The sequence below is a fragment of the Strigops habroptila genome, chromosome 5, assembly GCF_004027225.2.
Source record: "Strigops habroptila isolate Jane chromosome 5, bStrHab1.2.pri, whole genome shotgun sequence".
Classification (NCBI taxonomy): Eukaryota; Metazoa; Chordata; class Aves; order Psittaciformes; family Psittacidae; genus Strigops; species Strigops habroptila.
The window spans coordinates 31,281,612-31,303,330 of NC_044281.2; the positions used below are offsets into that span (position 1 = coordinate 31,281,612).

Sequence of the window (21,719 nt, forward strand, 5' to 3'; positions counted from 1 at the left end):
TAGAGGCATCCCACATAAGGCACCATATTCCAGTGGTTTCAGACTTGGTTTGCATAAAACTCGTTTTGAATTCAGACTTTGTTGAGGCCAAAGTCCCAAGGCCTGAATGAAGCCTCCTGAACTCAAAGTGAGTTTCACAGGAGCCATCTCTGTTTAATTCCACTTTGTCCAGGAATGAACATTTGATCTTGAACTACTCTACAGTATTAAATCATGCATCACAGCACATTCCAGCTAGCAGGTCCTACATTCAAGGATTTTCTAGGTGAAATTTTAAAGCTGTCCTAGGCACCAGGGCCTCCTGTTCATACACAAAGTTCAGCTGAACATTATGTAGACAGCCTGCTAACTTACTGGAATCAAAAACAGCCTGACAAAAGCACACACATTTCAAGAAAGAATGGGTAATTCCACAGTGGTAAGTTCTCTGACACTGCAAGTTTTCCTTTGAGACAGACATGAGTAATGTTCCTCTCTCGGCATCAAAAAACATTCCTAGTTTCCTGAAGAATCTTAGACATTTACCAAAGGCCACATGACACTGGAAATAATAGCCTCGACTTTCTTGACAAACTGTTAACTTCAAACAGGTCCTGCACTACAGCTGCATTACAGTATCATAAAAGGTTTCTCACTGGGAAATTGTTTGCAAAGTTGGTTTTGGGAAAAAATAAATCTTTGTAAGCTGCCCATATGGCCAAGGTACGGGGAACAAATAATCTTAGAGCTGTACCTTGGTGGAGAAACAGGGTGTCAGTTTCAGCAGATGGTTGACGTCAGGCCAGACAGGGAACACAAGATGAGCAAAGGTTACATGCAAACTGTCACCTGTTGTTTAGGCAACGACAAAACAACCACTGTTCAGGACAGACACACATAAAAAGAACTCACTGGAAATTACTTTTAATACAGGCAAACCAAAACTGCTTATGATTTGTAGGTTATGATAGTGTGACAGACTAATCTGAACAGCTTTTGTTTCATGTCTCTAAAACAAGCATTCAAGAAGTAATTCACATTACACGAGTCATCTTTGGTAATACTGTACATTTGTGTCAAATCACTTGGCAAACATCAGTTCTTAGTGTAATTCATCATAACTACAAACTAATTTAAAGTTGCCGGAGCATCCTCCAACTGTACATCAGCTTGCAAAGGGAAGAGCTCAGACTAGCAATACTGAAATTACTTCATAGAGTTATGTAGTAAAAGTTACAATTCTTCATCATAAAGCATTACACTAGTTTGCCATTTTGTCTACAGTTAAAGTGGGCTTATCCTCAGCATTATTATAAATTAACAGCAAAGTAGCTCCTGAAACAAATTGAGGGAGTAGGATTGAAAGCTAAGAATTTTGATGAAAGCATAATTTTCTAACTTCGTTTTCTAACTCTAAATCATTAAAGTACAGAAAAGAGTCATCATTATTTTAAAAAGATGCATCATTTAGAAAAGAAGTGTCATTCCTTACAAAATTATTTAAAATTAACGTAAAAGAATAAAACATTGCTACAATAAATACAGTCAAGAGCATTCCGATGGCATGATGTAGGTACAACTGTATGTCCTCTGTTCCATGGCCCAACCGTGGGTTTTAACTTGCTTTGATGTGTATTTGATGGTCACTGAACTTTTCTCACTCATCCTGATGTGGGTTGTCCGTACATACTGTGTGAACACTTGACTCAGCATTTATTTACAGTTTAAAAGCAGCACAGCTGTCCCACATCCTACAGATGTGTTCACTCCACTGTGGTACTGGAACGAGCACAACAGCTCGGGTATCTCAGGGAATGTATCATTGTTCTGAATTGCCTTTTTTTCCCCGTTTTATCAGAAGGTGGCTCCTCATTGCTTTTCCCAGCCAGCTGTGCAGGCTCTGTTTGGAATTGTTCTATTTGAATCTCGAGATGTTTTTGAATGGCTAGCCCAAGGACTTCGGGATCCACAGATGCCCCGTACACTTCCCACGTCATTCCTTCATCATCCCATCTCACTTCACGTACTGGAGATTTGGGGGCCCCCATGTCTTGCTCTAGGTTCACCTCTGGGAACACATGTGGGTGGCCTTCTGCTGCAGCTGCTGGGCTTGTTGCCACAGATTTGCATTCCATGATTGGAAGAGTTTGTACTTCGGCATCTCTACACTCGAGAGCTGTTTTCAGTCCTTTGGTTAAATCATTCATGGAGGTCATAGTCCACATATCCTTAGTTGTCATTACCATGTTTACACCTTGCTGGCTACTAGGGGCAGCACAGGCAGCATTTGTTTCTGGAGGAGCTTTTTCCTGCTGAGTACAGTGTTGAGCATGTTGCAGTTGTTCTCCAGGAATGCTACAGCACTTCAGGACTCTCTTGGCATCCAGGCCTGATTCACTTACTGAAGACACCAGCTTAGGGTATGTCAGAATGTCTGAAGTAGAAAAGGAATGAAAATAGCCAGGTGCTGCCTGCTCTTTTCCTGACTCACTAACTGAGCATACCAACTGCGGAACAAGTTGTATAGATGGTATAGGCAAAGAATGGCAATAGGCAGGGATGGTGGCATCCACCTTCATGCAAGGGTCCTGCCTTATATTACAGGGCCCTGCAGAATTGTTATGAATTGTCATCTCCATGGGGGAGTATGCAGCGTTTGGAATATTACTGTAAATCAGACCACCATGAATAATCCCAGTGGCTTGATTGAACATTGTCCTATTTGAGAAACCATTTCCAGGCATGTGGGGTCCTAGGACAGCAGTGTGAAATGTTCCAGGATCTGTGTAAACAGTAGTGTTACGTGGCATACCACTGCTGTCAAAACTATTTGTGGGTACTTGCTGGTCTCTAGGTAGAACGGGAGTCACAAGGTTTGGATAGCGAGGTGCATTTTCATTTGTTTCTGATCCATATCTCTGTGTTTGGAAAGACATCCTAGCCACTGGTGGACTATGCCTGCAGCTAGAAGAGCTTAGGCTGGAGTAAGTAGCACTGGTTTCTATGTGAGTGACACTAGTCTGGTGTTTGCAACTGCAGGTTAGGTCTGAGTGGCTTCTCTGAAGGGCGGTTCCTGGTTCTTCCATTTTACACATGCTCTCCTGATGGACAATGCAGGCTGAGGAAATATTCTCAACAGTGCTGCTCTTCACACACATTTTAGTGTCCCCCGCTTCCCAGGATGCTGGGGACTGTTCAGTGATAAGAAAATGATTTGTAGTCTTAGTTCTGCTCTGTGAATTATCATTGGCTAACCGGTCGCTTCTGGTTTGGACCGCTGATCCAAGTCCCATCATCTGAGGCTGTGAGGACCATCCAGGACTCTGCACACTCCTCACATCACTCTTGTTTCCCAGGGTATGGCAGATGGTGCTACTATGGCTTTTCTTCAGCTCCTGTTTGTTGCTTTGTCTTTCCTCTAAACTTGATTGCCCAGTACAGGCCAGACTAGAGTAGCTTTTTGACAGCGGGTGACTGTTGACATTCAAGAGACCGCGACAAGTAGAACTCAGTGAGTCCTGGTAGGAATGAGTGTGGAGCTGGTGGCTGTCAGCTGACATGGCAAAGGAGAGAGATCTGCAAGAAATGGTGGAGAAGAAAAGAAGCAATTTAAGTAAAAAAATAAATGCACTGGAAACTGTAATCTTATTGACCTTCTGTCTGGGCTTCTTGTTTTCACAGTTCACAAGTACTTCTAAAAAAGCACTATACTCAAGTCTCTGTGTACTCAGACCAGCCAGTTTCCATTTTCAGTTTCCACAAAGGGTTTTTCCTTGAATTAGATTCAGAATTATTGAAATTATTGGGTTTTTGTCGTTTCATAAAACACAAAATTGTTAACATTTATGTTAGCACTTCCACATCTTAGAGAAGTTGTAATTGAAGATTTTAAATCTAACCAGATTTAGTGATCCATTTTTGATTTTGAAGATCAAATCAGATCTTCAAATCAGATCTTCCATTGTTTGACTACGCACATTCCCTTGGTGTCACAGAGGTGCAACATTTGTATAACTAGGTTATTTTAATATGCTCATATATCTATATCTATCAACACACATACAAATAACTCTTTCCTAAAAGAACCTGTTCTGTTGAACAGAAAAATATAGAGCATTTATTCATTGCTTCCAGGTCAAGTACTACTGGATATTTTGTTGTGCAGTATAGTGGAAGACACAATTCTTCATTTTAGAGAGCTTTCCCTCAGGTGTGCTCCACACACTCTCCCTCCCTAGCAGGACTCCTAGAGAAACCTTCACAATTTCTTGTGAACTGGATCACTAAAATAAAAATGAATGTGTGGAACCGGAAAGGTATGTACACGTGGTGGACAAAAGCACTCTGTAAATATAACAGGAACGTTCACTCATAACACCAAGAGACCAGTGACTGCAAGGGCTCACATCCAAACCTATCGGTGAGAAGCTTTTAACATGTGATACTTTTAATATGATGTTTACAGGCTCAAAGAGTCATCTACCCACATAACTGATAAAGAGCATGCCTTCTACTCCATCCACAAACCAAGCAGCTCTACTGCTGATCCATACAGTTATCAACGCTTATGCTTGTAATTCCATTTTTGTTGCTAACTTTGGCAAGCCAATAGTTCAGGTTGCAATTTTCCCATCTCCTAAAATCCACTTGTGTCGACTGTTTTCCATAATGAAACTAAATTGCGCAAGACAAGATTAAAAAATAACAATATTTGCCATTACTTCTCTGAGAAGCTTCTCATTGTGGGCTGTGTACTAGGGACTTGGTATTGGCAGAAATATCCTCTAGCATTAGGGTTTGCTCAAATTTGGACTGTATGCAGAAAAAGGCAGTTTCCCCTCTTTCATATGTGCTGGTTCAATCAGAAGTTAAACTCATTACAGACTCCACCCTCACCAAGCCTGCTCTGTATACCGCGCAGCCTCTCTGGCCCATAGGACTCCACTGTGGTGGCACCTAAGGACAACTCAAAAGTATCTTCCAGGAATGGCATTTCAGATTCGTGAGTGAGAGGCACTGCTGAGTGCAGCTGCAGTCAAAAGCAACCACTTTTTGCCATATATTTCTGCATGTTTTTCAAAAGCCCTTATAAAATCTCACTCAACACTTTGAAGAGAAGCAAGAACTGGGAAAGTGACAGTTTTAAAACACTTCACTCATCTCCTCCAGCATGTTATCTATCCTGCAGCCACTTACACATATGGGTATAGTCTGCCACATAGGAGTCAGTAGGATTAAACACCAGAGCATAGCTGTCTGGAAGGTGAAGATCTTACATTTAATCTCTTTAGAAGATAATACCTGCAAAGGCTCTCACAGATTGGGATGAAACAACATTTACTAATGGAAATCCTCAGTCACAAATATTGAGTCTCAGGTGAAAGGAAGCTTCAAACAGATGATATAAGGCTGTGAAAATTTTGAAGAGCTCTCTCACAAAGTTTACAAGGTTCAAATAGGCGTGTATACAGAGATACCAAGGCCTCTATTTGCCTTTTTTACGTAGCATTGCTGCAAAAACCTCTGTAACTGTAAGAAGTGGTGCAATTTGAGATTGATCCATCACCTGAATGTGAAGAAGCATATTCAGATGAATGAAACAGTCCAAATATGTTGACATAACTGAAAATAACATTCAGCGTGATGTTTGCAATGAAACCTTTGAAGAGAATTCTGCCCCACGCACATAGAATCCAACTGCAGCTGAAACCAAGACCAAACATGGGCCAATGCTACATGTATGTTACACATGTACAAATACATATATAACATTATAACTAGCAACTATCAACAGCATTTTAACATCTTTACTCAGATCGACCAGTGTTCCATGCTAGCACAATTGTAACAATTATCCTGTGACTTTGGACCTTAAAACCAATGGGAACAATTACCAGCTAAGTAAAACAGCATCTCACCTGACACTTTAGGACACAGGGGGGGGGGGGGGGGGGGGAGTAAAAAAACCAACAAAGCCCTATTCAAACAAGATGATTCAGCTTCCTTTAGAATAATGCACTTTCCTATCATGTTGAAATCCAAAGTTACATTTTCCCAGGCACCTGGAACACTTCCCCATGTACAGACCACCTATTGCTTTCCCTTTCCATTCCCTGCTCCTTTTCGCCACTCTGGAAAGACCTATGAGCTCTTTCACCACCAGCACATTTGCCCACCTGGCAGAGGCAGGACCCTGAAATGGACTTGCACACGTGGAGCTCTGCATGGAGAGGGACAGCTGCAGAACAAATCGATATCTGGTAGACCTGATCTTTCCTCACCTCTGCTGCAGCCAAATGTCACCACAGCATTTCACGGTAGCAGAAGTGAGCCATGCAGGTGTGCCACAAACTGCATCAGCCTTTCTATTGTTTGATTGATTGGGGTTTTTTTAACTGGTTCAGCTCTCACTCACTACATCAAATCATCAGTCCAGCCACACCAGTCACTAATGTCAGCACAGGGAGGAAACAGAAGGCCACTCTCCTCTGCAGAACCACAGACTTAGTAATGGGCATAAACCCAGAGCAAACCTGCACATATGGTGCCATTCTTCCTAAAACTTTGGCAACAGCATGTAATCCCATACCCACCTTCCCAAACATTCACACGTGCAATGTTGGCATTGATTCCCCAAGGTACATGAAAAATCTTACACATATATATACACCCCTACAGAAGAGACACGACGCAGCATGAACACATGCGAGAGGTGCTGTACTTCCTGCATGAGCTCATGCAGACTGCACCCAGCTGATGATTATTGAGAAGGGGCAGAAAGCAGAAGTGTCTGGATGGTTAAACCAACACATATACCACAGAGGGGCTGGGGGCAGGTACCGAGAATGGTGTGACAAGCTGCTCAACCAAAAAAACAACCAAAAAACCCCCAACCCAACCCCAAGACATGGAACCTGTCTGATTTCACAGCCATGCAATGCCATTGTAGTTTGCGAATCAGCTAGTCAGGAATAGATTACCCATGTGAAACATGGATATAATAAACACAGCTGACTCAGTGGGTACTTAGGCACCTGAAACAACTTTGTTGCTCATGTTGGGCGGAAAAGACTGCTTTGCTTAAACTTCGCTTTTTAAAAAGTAAATACCTAATTTATAGGAAAGTGATTTTATTCAAAACCACCCATTGTAGATTTTGAGTTGATCTGAGAGATTTTCGTTTGGAAATTTGAAGGAAATCTGTACCTGAATACACAAAAAACAAAGCATGAACTTTGAGGCAGATACCCTGCTATGAATATATAGAAAATTGTTAGTCAAGCAGAGAAAGGATTAGGATAGAAATGGAATTAACATCCACTATTTTTGGCTTAGCTTCAGATAGCTTATGAGGGGATCTAGGCCGCTTTCACTAATTCCACTGAACTACTTTAAAGCAACAAATGTGTATTTTGCTATGACTTATGATTAAAGTTGCGACCTATTTAACGCACTAGTAAATTTAGCCTCAGAATATTAAATATCATGTATGTTATCAACTGAAAGATATTCACTGGTAAATTAACAATTATTCCAAAATTCTTCAGTATTTTTGTATTTAATGCATGTACTTTTGATTACAATTTTGACAACAAACACAAGTGGATACCAAGTGGAATATTCCTTGCAATCATGTCAATATATAGAGCAAGTTTTCATGTAATATAACAATACCATATGATATTTCAGTATGGTCGTATTTAGTTCCTCCTTTATGTATTTGCTAGTGATTGCTTTCTTCTCTGGCTTCAAAAGAGTGATACAATAAACATGATATTCACAAAAGAAATCATAGTTTTCGTAACAAGGATAGTAATATGGGATATTAACATAAGACGATGTGTTAATAAAAGAAATCCAGCCATGCTTGCATTTCCTCCAACAAGTAAAGAAACCACAAAATGCCATAAAAGTAACGCAGCTGCTGGATCCTTTATCCCAGGAAAGGACTTTTTAAGTACTAACTCAAGCAAAAATCTAAACCATAACACAGCAAGTCACACAACACCGAGTATGCTCTTTCATAAGCACTCTGTGACTACAGTAACTAAACATATCGTGATGCAGTGGGAATCACCTAACACATTAAACTGTACAAACCAGTTGCAGAATTTCGAAAGAGACAAAGAGAAATTGCATTTAAAATTTAATACTATTTACTAGAAAAATACATGCAATGCCAGAGACTTACTTCTCTAAATTTTACATAGTTTATTTTTGCTTGATATAACTATGATTGTCAACCCACAAATCAACAAGACCTGTAATAGTGACTGCAGGCTGTTTCACCCTGCTTCACTTTGCTGATCGTACAATCAAAAAAAAATTACTTTTTTTCTTCGTATATTTCATTTTATGCTTTCAAACCTGCATCTGACTGCAGAATAAGTGATAAAATCAGAGCCAGTTTCAGAGGTGAGAGCATTAATGTGCAAGTGTGAAATTTGGAAGTTAGGTGATTTGATCCACACCAAAATTTCTGGATGATGACTGTTAATTTCAGGTACTGACCAGGACCCTCCATGGCAAGCACTAGTACTTTGAGAAGATATGCAACATTAAGGGGTTTGCAAAGTCTTTGCCCAGAATTCACTCCTTCATTTGCATCATTCTGGCCTCCCTGCGCATCAGTACTTGGTAACCTGTGCAGTAATCAGCTCCATAAGACAAACACAGAATTTCTGCAATAGCACTAAACTCCATGACAAACTCATACATGTTTTATTCAAGGAGAATAGTGTGATTTTAATTAACTTACAAGTTTTACTTGAATAGAAGGCTGCTATATATAAGTTCTTTACTCTATTTAATAAATATCTTATTACACACACAAACACAATAAATATCTTATTACAAACACGAACAAATTATAAATTTGAAAAGGCAAGAGCAGCTTCTGGTTAAAATGACAGAACTTTGATTACAACCCAAGGGGCAGCTGTCACTTAGCCATAAACACTGCTGACACCTGCCTGGGACACAAGATGGCACACACAAAAATAACTGAATTGCTGTCTGAACAGCCAAGTTATCTTGGGTACCAGAAGCCATGCAGCATATTCACACTGTGTTCTCTTCAGGCCTGGCATTTTAAGCAATGTGTCTTCCTTACTGGCATCTACAACTGAACTTCTAAGATAGATGTTTACCATGGTAAAATGACATAAAAATGAATTTCAGCTAATATGGCATTAATTTCTTTTACAGCTGTATTCATTGTAAAGAAAGAGGCTTATACCACCAAAAATAAATAAATAAATAAAAGAATATGGTTGTGTCTAAAACTTTGTTCCTGCTTGCCCAAACTGAGAATTACTGGTAACTTGCACAAAAAAGAAAGATCTGTGTTGCACTTACACAAAGATTGACATGCTAGTATTATGAGACCCTGTGGCCTGTCCCTAACTACACTCCCCTGAAAGAAATAGTCCATTAACAGTAATCACTAACATCTACTGTTGGGCGGGGGAGTCAAACCACTTGAAAGGCATTGGCAAAACAGGATTAGCCATGGTAAAAAGCTTAGAGATTCAAGTGTCTGGGATTTGGAGGGGTTTGGTGTTTTTAATTGTTATTTTATTTTGGTGAGCTATAAGGTAGGAAAGGAAGAAATAGAGGTGTTACAGTAGGGGAAAAGGTATCACTCGTCAGGGAACATCAAGGAATTTCTCTAAATTCTGTAAATACAACTATACCAATGCAACTAGATTAGTATGGAATCAGGTTGAGACCCCAGTTACTTAACCTTTAATCCATCATCTTCCTTTAGGCTTTCCATTTTGGAATAGCACTACAAATTAACTATGCCTTGGTTCAGTTCAATCTGCTAATGCCTTCTTGTAAATATTTTGGGTCATCTTGTACATGCAAGTATCAGACAGATCTATAGGGCAGACTGATCTGGGCATCTACAAACACCATCAGATGCACACAGCAGACAAGAGCATACTGTGTATGCGAATGAATGGAATTGTTTTTCAGTTCTGCACCACTAGAAGCACTGGTGACAGTGGTGCATATCACTGGCACCATAATTCACTTGTAGAAAGAGGAGTATATTTGACAGGCTAGAAAACACGAGAGAAGTTATAACGCTCAGAGCGCAGCACAGCAAAAGCACAGATCGTGTGTGGTTTATGTCCGTATAAACTAACTAGTCACAGCTTTTCTTTCATTTCTGTTAATTATCACTTTGTCAGGCTTTTCTAGAAGACTTTGTCTTTTCCCTATTTGAAGCTGAGCATTCGGGATGGACATCTCTCTGCACTGTTTGGCAACAAGATGAAAAGCAGCGAGTCCCCTTTTTATTGAGTATTAATGAACCTCAGCTATCTCCTTACTGATGACCCAAGCAGAGACCTCTTCCCCCAAACACTGAAGTTACCATGGGTAGCCTGGTTACCAATCACCTTACCAGGGGATAATATAATAGTAGCCGTGTCAGAAAGTGAATAGATTCAAACATTTGCTGATACATTCACCTCCAGGCTGAATGATAAGGCCATTGTGTCCACAATTATCCCAACAGTATAAGAAGAGTCATACAAGAGGATGAGCATTCACTTTTAAGAAACAGCAGGGGCAGCCTACAGCCGTGGTAGAGCCTGGGCCAGGAAAGAAGAGCTGGGAACTCTAAATTCTAAAATGAAAAAGGCTAAGATGAGAGTCTCACGAGAGAAGAGCCTGAGAAGGATGAACCAAAGGAGATTATTTTAATGACAACTTTAATTGAATTCCCAGAAAGGAGAATTCACACGGGGCTGTAAATAAATTGTTGGGAAACCAGAGAGGGGTGGACTCTATCACAAGCAAGGCACGTATTGGGATGTATTCCTGACACCACCACATGATGCGATGTGCAACTATGCGTCCTCTTCACCACCCTTCTGTATTTAATCATCTGTCCCAGAAATAACTCCAAAGAGCTCTTAGGATTTCGATCTTTTTTTAAAAGATTATAAGCAAAACATTACTCCCACTATGTCTCCACGTGCACGTAGACCTACCTCAGTGTACAAACTGCCTGACAATATAACCAACAGAGCTAAAAGATGAGCTATTGCACAGCCATATTTGATGCTCACTGTTAGTATTTGACAGCTCACTTTAAAGCTCATCTCTTCAGTCAGAAGACTGGTCATTTAATCAGCTGTTTTCAGCAGCTGCGGCAATACTGACCTAGAATCATGCTTACAGTGAATAGTGTGTGCCTACAGAAGTGGTACATTAATATAATTGCCTTTCTGGTTTAAGCAGAGCAGAATTATGCAAAATGAAACTCTTAATTCAACTGCCAGGTTTATGTCATTAAGAATTGATGGCTACTGATATCCACTGGCAGTACCAAAGTCCTGTGAGAAAAGCATTTCATAATTCTGTAGAAATTAAGCTTCAATGCACAAATTTTGCCGTGACTTACCTATATTTGGATTTATTTCAGAGAGACAGACACTAGTGAACCTTTTCCTCTTCACAGCAGAGGACCAAATCCTGTTCTATCACATGTACCAATTTGGAGGGGACAGGGCAGCCTGGTACTGAACGACTCATCCTCCTCAGAGCTCCCTTTTTGGTTCCACTCTTCAGTCCTGAACAAACTACTCCCAGAGCAAGCCTATTGATGTGGAACTCCACAAAAACACAGAGCCATAGCTTGGTCAGCAAGCTTCTACCCATCAGAGGCCCAAGCCTGCAAAATGTATGAATCACAGAACTTAAAAATCATACAGAAAACCAAAAACCCTCTTAGGGCTTGCTTCCCATCTCACAGCAAGGGAGCACAACTACATATTAATGCAATCTTCACAAGAGGCCAGCAGTTTGTACACCCAACAAACTCCACCCAAAGCAGCTAAGTGATTAAAATGTCTATGTGTAAATTCATGTGTTTTAGTAGAAGATATTCAAATCATCATTTTTGCTGTTTGCTTGAAAGCTTAATAACAGGAGTTAGAGGGAAGATACGAACTCACCTTGGCTTAGCCTCCCTGCCCTATGGATATCCTAGCTTTAAATTCTGGATTCAGCACTGTAGTTAGTTACTTTTTAATATGAGGGCAACAAGATACTCCACCCTGACAAGTGAATGCGTATCTGACACCTAAAGCTCTGTCATACTGGCTGTGTGAGTTGATGGACAGTTAGCACACATGCATTTTGTGCTGACTGGAAGGAGGTGGACAAATAGCAGAGCTGAGCCTCCACCTAACACACCCAGCCTCCCAGAAAAACTCAGTCCCTTAGGCTCAGTGTTACACGAGCTGAGAGCAAAGCTTTATAACTAGTTACGGTGGCAAAGTTAAAACAAGATGCATCTTTTTCCTTGACAACATTTCAAGATGTACTTATCTACCCTGTTCAGTCATAAACACTGAACTTTCCCAGCAGATTCTTTGAAGAAAGAAATCAACTAATTTTAAAAGTCTTTAAAAAAAAAAAAAAAATCCAGTTTTGAAGAGTTAGGGTGGCTTTGTGCAATCAGCTCTCCAATTTCCACGTCAGGTTTGCTTAGTTTGAGCTGAAAAGGAAGTCAAATCTTTCAATTCAGCTCACATGAACTGGGTTCTATCAGTGTTACGCACTGTTGACAATAGTAAAGCTCTGAAGTCAAACGAAGGTCTTAAAACAGCTCAATCCCATTAACCTTCATTTGCACACTGAGGTGTGCCCTCGCTAAAGCTTAATTAGCAAATATTCTGCAGATGGAGAAATATTCCTGCTCCTTTCTCTATTTTGTACTGAAGCCACACTGCACAAGAGTTAAACCATAATTTTGGAAGACATACTACTTTAAAGATGCGCACAGGGACAGGCCAGTTGAAAGGTGATCTTTCCTATGATGCTTTTCTGGTGCAGAATGATGCTTGGATGTAATCTGTGTGCTTAGTGCTTATACTCAACACCAGGCTAGCAAAGACCTGACTGATACCAACTTCATTTAGTTTCTGCTCCCATGTTTTTAACATATATATCTAAGCAGCCCCAAAGTGACTTTTTTTTTTTTTTTTTTGTGGCTCCTGTTGCTAAAGATAATTTGTCTAGAGTGGAACTTTATTCTGAAGAATTTCAACAGCTTTTGCAAAGGAAACAGACCACCTTCTTCCCCACCATCCACTAAGAAATCAGAGAACACTCCTAAAGGACAGTTCTTAACATACGTATGAACTATCAGCTGCATAGTTTCAGATTAATTCAATAGTTATATATCACATCAAATGATGTTAACCAGAGAATGGCTCATTTAGTATCTCTCACTGCACTGCCTTCTCATTGTACCCCTCGTGCAAATATTCCCGACCACTGTACTCCAACATTTATTTTCATTCCCTCTTTTTGCTTTTACAGAAAAGGTATCTCTCTCACCACTGAAACAGCCCCTGCCCTTCCCCAAGCTAAAAAAAGACTTTTAAGAGTTTGGATGATTCAGACCATCCAGAATTTTAATAGCCCAAAGAGAAGTGTTTTCACATATGATACTGTATATGCATACAGCTTTACAGTTTACACCAGTTAAAAAAATTACTGTATAATGACACTTCAAGAGTTAACCAAATGCCAGTGCCCATGAACCGTATGGTGCTGCTCACAGTCACTGCACTAGAATGGTTTGGGACTACAGGCAATAAAATATCACATACATCTGCCAAAGATGCAAACTTCTGTTTCTTTTAGGAAGAGAATTGCCCAGTGACTTGAGGGTCACTTGCAACACTACAACTATGGGATATAATAACAAAAAAAGTTTTATTTTTTTCTGATTCATTGAAAAATATACTTACAGGACACAGAAAATTAATAAATACCATTAACAACTCTGCCCAGTTCCTGAGCCTCTGAAAGCATCTTTCCTAGGCTGCATTCTCCTGCAAATTGTTTAACAGCTTGCAATATTCAAATACAATGGACCAGCCAAGTATACTCCATCCTCATTTTAAAACATTAACTACAGGAGAAAGGAATGGAGAATTCAGCCTATTCATTACTCAGAGAGTTGCTGAAGAAGGAAGAGGATTTTGCTGCTGTTCCGCACAGAATTAAACAGTTTGCAGACAGGTGTAACATCACCTCACTGGTACAGCAAATACCTCTGCTCATCTGGGATGTTTTAAAGCTACCAAGTTACCCTTTGTCATTGCCCTTAAAAACTTCAGAAGTATAATGATCATCAATAATAATTTGTGCCTGTTCCACCCTCCCTTATACAGTCATATTTTTAAGTGTATTTTGAATATGAATACTTTACTATGGAAGGAAAAATGTGGATTTGGTATGGTTATCTAATGGGGAATTATCACATCTGGTATTATAAACCAGCTCAGATGTCACAAGGCTATATGCAGTTTACTGCCTTTCTTGTTTATGCAGCCCTAGTTAATTGTCAGTTAAACTAAACTGCAATTACAGCTCTCTCTAGAGTACAGTTAAGATTAAATGTCGGATGGTAAAAAATCAACAAAACCCCATAATTGGAGAATAGTGTTCTCAGAGTAACTGAGCCACGACATGAAAACATGAAGCAATCATCTAATCCACCCTCACAAAAGAAACCTTCCCTAAACCTAATTCTTTTACACAAAGACTCTATGCGGAGGTCTTTGAACTTGGATCTTACTGCAATCTAGGTCCTACAAACATTCAGACAAATGCTTAACCTTAAACATGCAAACAACTATTTGCAATGTCTTGGTGCAAGGAAATCACCAATGTTTTTGTATCAGATGATTACTTTGAAGCATGAGTCACTGGAAAAGAGGTAGATTTTGATCTTTATATGGTCTATCTTATTTATGCACAAGAGCAAAACCTTACAAAATATATTCATCTAACGGTTATCTTTCCAGTCACCTTTCATGCTTAGAATGCTCTAAACAGAAATAATTGCTTGCTCTCCCCCTCCTTTTTAAACCTCTTTCCCTAAAATCCAGGAGTGCAACAGCACCAATTCTTACTTTTGATCATAGGAGGTTATAAGCTACAATATATGCACAAAACATTCTTCTACTATGGTTTCTGATTTAAAGCATTTACTCTAAGTGAGAATAAAAAGACAAATCAAATCAAATATTTCACTTTGAAAAAGACATTTTAGTTCAAGAGAAAATTTTATCAGTCATTCTAAATAGGGATTGATCATTTATCTAGGAAAGACGACTGTAAAACAAAGCTGATATGCAGAGGGCACTGAAATATTCCTTAATTTTTCTTTAGTGTTGGATATTAACTTCTTAGGAATTTAAAAAACGTGATACACATGGTATTAAAACCAAGGGAAACCATTCTCTGGCAGATAAGTATTAAAAGGTAACAATCTGAAGCAATACAATTTACTCTTTTTTTTTTTTTTAATATCAAAAATCCAACATACACACAAAAGATAGTTAAAAAGCATCTTCATAAGCTTGCATGTGTGCAGATAAATAAACACGAATGGGATTATGGGGTTTTTTCTCCCCCAGAGAAACAGTGGCAAGTATATTCTAGAAACACTTGCTAAAAGACAAATACATACACATTTAAGTGAAAGACACCAGCACAAAATCACCACCTTCTGCAGATCTACATTAAATTCAATTAAAGCTCACAGCCATAGTTCCCATCATTGTGTAAGAGAAAGCTACAATTTCCTGGGCTTTTCAGCCCAGCTATCAACCCCCTGCTGCCAACACAGCACTTACAGAAGCCTGGGTCTGTCTCTGTGCAGCTCCTCTCCCTTCCCCTCATCTGCTTTGTTACTCTCAAAGACCTGCTGGCAAAACGGAGAGGACTCAGTGTCCTTACAGGAGACGAGAGAATGGGCAATACATGCCTTCCGTGGTCCTTACCTTCCCCCTACTCAGAGGTTGCACATCCAGCTTCCCTGTCCAAGTTACTTAGAAGGTATTTAAAAGAGATGCTCAGAAATCTGAGGAGAATGAAAGCCAAAAGAGTTCAGATTTCCCTTAGAAACTGGGCTCCTTGATCTGCCTGATGCTGTTGACACTAAGGTGAGCATATGATAAGGGGAAGGAGGAGGGATTGTTAGAGAGCATCAAAGGCAGGAGACTGGGAGATGGGGCTTCCTCTGCCTAGACGTGACGCCCCTTCCTGCCTCCCGCCTTGGCTGGAGAGGAAATAAAATGGAGCCTAGGAGGGAGAGAGAGAGATAATCCTGCGGCTTCATCTAATTAGAGAAACTGGGCCTGTGCAGAGCTGGCAATGCCGCCAGGGAGGCAGAGGGAGGGGAGGCAAAGAGGGGCAGGAAGAGGAGGAGCAGAAGGGGAGGAATAGAATTATAAGGGAAAAAGAAAAATTAAAAAGGTATACAAAGGAACTGGTGCCTGGGCCGCGCCACCCTGGATGAGTTCGATTTCTAACCTCATGTAAACGTGAAATCAGTAGGAAACACCCATTGGTACTGGCAATCTGGAGTGATCAGGAAAAATAAACAAACACCACTATGTCCCTTCCCCCCTCCAAACCAAACCCAAACCAAAACAGAATGTGTCAGTCGTATAGGCATGGACTGGGAACAAGGACACCCCAACAGATTGAAAAGAGTGGGATTGTTCTAAGCAGGGAGAAATGAAATAAAACCCAGTACACTACAGATAGCTGTCTAGTGTGTCATGGACAGGACACAATTTAGAACAAATTTTCTCTTGGCAAGTCATTTTCCAGAACCTGTTCCTGCTTACTGAAACGTGTCTTAGTTGAACAAAAGTGACTTTAAAAGAAGTACCTATCAGCACACACATCGGCGCCTGCAGCCATGGCCTCAGTTGCCCTCCCATGGGTCCTACACCCTGGCCACAGCCCCACAGTCATTCCCACCCTCCTGCGCCTGGCAGAGGCACTCCTGCGCTCACGGCCCCCCACCTACGTGTGCCCACCTGCACCACTGTGCTACTGCGCCCCATGGGGAATCCCCCAGTTTGCAGAAGGCTGTGGCCAGTCTGGCCCTCACCACACACAAGCGTGAGGGCAGCGCCATGCCCTCGCACAGCTTGACACGGGAGCCCCCCTGAGGGCACTGGCAGGGTCCTGAGGGTGCTGTTGTTGAGCATCCCCTGTCCCATTCTCCCCCAGGCAGGGAAACCCTGCCTCAAGGACACAGGCGTCCAGGTCTCTCTAAGTTGCCACGAGACCCATGGTGTATTAGCGAACATCAAGGACAGATGTGGCCAGCAGAGACTTGTCCCCATTCATGGCAGCCCATTTCCATAAAAAATCTCCTTTTTCATTCACCTTTACCAGCTGCTACACTCAGTCCTTTCCCAAGCACCACTTCTTGCCTCTGCATTTTGAGCTGCTTTTATGTCTTTCTGGCCTATTCCCCTCAGTTTCAAGCTTCACACAAGGCAGGCTGGTTAGATCTCTGATGGGGCAAGGAGAAGGATGCCAAAGTATCAGAAATAAACCCTTTCAAGTCCTCTTTCTTTCTGTTGAGGAAGGAATTAATTCTTTTCCTAAGTAAAACACATCAACACATTCTCACTTTGTTCTTAAGTCTTCCCTCCTACCCTCCCATCACACCTAGGTCAGCTGGGAGACGGAGAACAAAACCCCCTTCCAGATGCTTTTAGGAATACAAGATTGCTCCCTGAGTCTTCAAAATGGGCTACAAACGCAGTCATTTTCTACGTGTTTCCAGGCTTTGCTCCTAAGAGGAGCATCCCCATACACTCACTGAGCAATTACTCCCTCGGGCTACAGGTCAAGAAGCATTCCAGGGATTAACAACCATGCATGCATCAGCAGCAGCTTTCCAGCTGCTTTATTTTACTTGCTATGTTCATTACAGCAATGAAGCAGAGCAGGGACTTGAAATCAGCTGGTTTTGCTGACCTTGTGCATCCTTCCTGTGAGGCCAGAAACAGAAGTTTCTTGAACCCATTCCTTCCAGAGCATTCTTATCAGCATTCCTGGTGGCCCAGGATCATGTCCAGGTGACTCTCCCCACAGTGACATAGGACTACAATGGTGCTGCAGGGAGAGGACAACTCCACAGCATTTTGCTTCCTTTCTTATTCCAGCAAAAGACCTTTGGCTGATGTGATAAGACACAGCCCTGGCATTTGTAGCTATTCCAGCATTGTTCTATGGGTGCCAGCAGCCACCTGTGGTACAACTCAATGTACAACTCTTCCAGTTAAATGCATCTTCCAAATTTATCCCAGGTTGCCCAAAGAACATACAAAAGACACAGTGTAATGATAATATTGCATTTCTCTTTTTCTTTAAACCCTCTACAGGAGGAAGTTGCATAGCTCTCTTGTTCTGGATTCGGTATATCCAGCAAGGTTGACTATTCTCACCAAAAGCATCAAACTTTGCATACACACTGTCCCTGGAAGTGTTCAAAACCCATGTAGATGAGGCCTTTAGTGACATGGTTTAGTGGCATGAAGATCAAAGTAATTGCATTACCCTTGGCAATCCTGGAGTAAAGGTTGGACTTGATGATCTTAAAGGTCTTTTCTAACCTAGCTGATTCTATTATACTAGTGACCAACTTACACCTCAACAGGTTACACATCTGGGCATCATAACAATGTGATTGCCATACAGCTTTTTCATTTTACATTTAATGAGAAAAGGCGTAAAGATATCTCAAATTCAGATTTGAAGAACTTATCCTGTATTTTTCTTTAACAAAGTTGACAGTTAAAGAAACTGAAAAGTCTGTAGCCTACAGGTACCTTAGGCTAAATCCAGACAATGCTGATTAATTTCTGTTGGGAAGAAGGGACACATTGTTTTTCAATGGGATTTTTGCAGAACAGTTCTGCCACTGTTACTCAGCCTGACTAGCATTCATGTTTCCCATGAACTCCACTCAGGGTTTAAAAATGTGAGAATGTGTTTAACTTAATGAAATTATAATCCTGTGCCCAGCCATGGAAAAGAGATTTCAAAATTACTATTTACTGATTTGGGTGCTTGAAGACCAGAAGCAAGCAAGCCACCAGCCCCATGACTTTGAGTCACATCATGTGAGAAAGGGCAGCTGGCTCCATTTGCCTGCTGAAGGGCATCGGTGCACAGAGCTGCCAGACCCACAGGCCAGTATTTGTCACCACAGCCTCCATCCAGGCAATCATGTCTTCCGCATTCAAGAGAGAAGCAGCCCAGTCCTAGCCCTGACACCCTTTGTCTAATATAAAATTCACTAACCACACTCAGACCAGCTACCCCGCTTCAGAAGAGGGTACGGGGGGAAAACCATCCTGATCTCAAGGTTCCTCCTTGTGAGACCTAAAAACTTGTACTGAAGCCCTCCTCTCACCCCTTCCCATCTATAACCCTTTTCTTAGACTGCCTGGACCACTGTCATTTGCAGTAATATTTTCATGCCAGGTGGGGGGATTTGGACCTGCCCAGACTGTGCTTGCTGAGCTCCTCCATCAGACTCGAACCTCCCAAGCTCTGCTGCTCGCAGAGCTGCTCTTGGAGGAGGCAGGTTCAAGTGCCCCCAGTGAGAATGTTCTCTGCTGCAAGTGCACATTTCTGAGCTGACTCAAGAAAACACTGACTGCAATTAGTTCATATATCTCTCTCTGGGGGCTCTGTATGCAAACCCTGGAAGGCTGATATTTGCTGTCTGTTGATTCAAAGCCACTTAAGCCAGTGAAACTGCACCTGCAACCAGGCCAATTTTAACTTAATGCATTTCTGGAATATGTTCTAGTCTACAACAATAATGTAGCCCTCCAGGAACAATATGCTGTCTTCTGGGTAACACTGCTCACTTGCCTGAATGTCATCTGCCACAGCTGATTTGGATCAGGTCTTGGATATCACCATTGTAAAGGATTTTTGAGTGTTTCTGAAGAGTAACAGCACTTCAGCACAGTCTGAGAGAGCCTTCAAGATACCAACTAATGCACCATAGCCGAACTTAGCTTTTACTACGCCTATAACCAGTCAGAAGCTCTCCACCCTAAATACAGCCAGCTCCTTATTGAAATTGGCATCCTGTATGCAGTGCCAAGCTTGCAGTTTTTGCTTATGCTCAGATACCCAAATATAATTCCAGTCAGTCCAGTATAGGAGCTAGCATAGCAAGTGTTTTCACACATGCTTCAGGCAAGTCAAATGTATCCAAGATTGTATGAAAACATGAAACTGACCATCACCTTCCATTTGTCATAAGAATCATAGAATGGTTTGGGTTGGAAAGGACCTTAAGTCTAGTGCCAATCCCCCTGCCATGGGCAGGGACATCTCACCCTAGACCATGTTGCCCAAGGCTCTGTCCACCCTGGCCTTGAACAGTGCCAGGGATGGAGCATTTACCACTTCTTTGGGCAACCTGCTCCAGTGCCTCACCACCCTCACTGTAAAGAACTTCTTCCTTATTTCCAACCTGAACTTCCCGTGTTCACTACCATCTTTCCTGTCTTTTGGTATATACACACAGATATCATTCCTTTAGTCTATGGGCCATCCCTCTAAAATGTCCGTTGAGTTCATTTGTTTATAAACACTCTATAGACAGGATTTATATGTAGCAAGTGGCATGACAACTTCTGCTTCTTCTGCCTGGGAGAAGACAACTGCTGGTTAGACAGCCCAATTATAGCAAGTACAGTCTATGAATAAGCCTCTATTCTGCAATTTTGTTTTTCTGTGAAAAGGAAGATGATTTGTTTGGGTTTATCTCATCTGTTCGTTTCACAAAGTTGTTATGAAATCTGCCAGGTCATCTACATTCACCTTTCTTGGCAATAATGCTGTAACACTACTGACATGACTTTTTTCAAGAGGCAACATAGATGCAGTACTCTTTTTTGTGGGATTAATCTTTTTGAAAGCTGTCAGGCTTTTTAGTACTGTGAAAGCTGGTGGTTTGGAGCTGTGTCATCTCCTTTCTTTTTCATCTTGGATTTAAGAGCAGCTTTCTCAACAAAGCATACCAGTTCTTTTGCCTTTATTTTGCTGTGGCAGTTTGCAAGGCAGCGTGCTGACATAAGCAATCTCATATATTTCAAAGACTTAGCAAATCTCTACACAGCACTATTTTTTTTTGTTCTATTCATTTGATAACCAAACAACAGCTGATTATGGAGAAGGCAAACAAGATCCCTCTTTTAAGCATTTTTTGTTATAAACCAAAGATTTCATGACATGAAACCTTAAATCCCATCTTAAATCAAGGGACTATCACATGGGCACTGTGCTCTCGGTTCTCCTTTCCCAGTTCTCATTTCCTCCCATGCACAATCACCAGAATGTCTCCCCTGTTCTCTACTGTTGCTCAATACCCAGTAGCAAAAAGCAATAAATAACTGCACCAAAAAAAAAAAAAAACAGAAAAAAAAACCAAAACAAAAAACCTTCAAGCCAGTTTTGGGGTAGCTTTAAGCTGCCTTTCATGGAATAAGGGCTTTGGCCCTTTAATCACATGTTTAGCTTCGCTCTGCACTTCATTGCTAGTGTTCCATCTGTTCCATTACTCTCAACTGGAAAGGAGGCAAGCCAGCAGGGCTCCCAGAAAACACACACAAAAAAACCCAACAAAAACCCCCCAACAGAACCAAACAAACCAAAACCAGTACAAAATGTTACACTTCAGGAAGTCACCAGTAATTCTGCCTTCCGTGACTTACCCACCAAGACACTCTTGCAAATTTGGATCTGAACTCTTCAAAAACACATTCATGTATATCCTAAAGCCCCTCAGTTTATGTTTGCAAATGGTGTGATTCAAAAAAGTGATTTGGTCTATGGATAACAAATGGAAACCAAAGTAGTGGAGTCTT

General features: G+C 41.2%; 1 protein-coding gene across 3 annotated transcripts in view; it reads right to left on the minus strand.

Moving 5' to 3' along the window:
* Nucleotides 1-887: 887 nt before the first annotated feature.
* GPRIN2 (G protein regulated inducer of neurite outgrowth 2) overlaps nt 888-21,719 on the minus strand; it is a 28,031-nt gene continuing 7,199 nt past the window's right edge. The window contains exons 1-2 of one of the 3 annotated variants that reach the window (XM_030488608.1): nt 15,801-16,051; nt 888-3,555 (exon numbers count right to left, since the gene is read on the minus strand). In XM_030488608.1, the coding sequence (XP_030344468.1) occupies nt 1,743-3,539 (1,797 nt within the window). In that variant the 5' untranslated portion in view covers nt 3,540-3,555; nt 15,801-16,051 and the 3' untranslated portion in view covers nt 888-1,742. Of the gene's footprint in view, nt 3,556-15,653; nt 15,678-15,800; nt 16,052-21,719 lie in introns of those variants that run through there. The other 2 variants (XM_030488610.1, XM_030488609.1) reach the window with 2 other exon arrangements.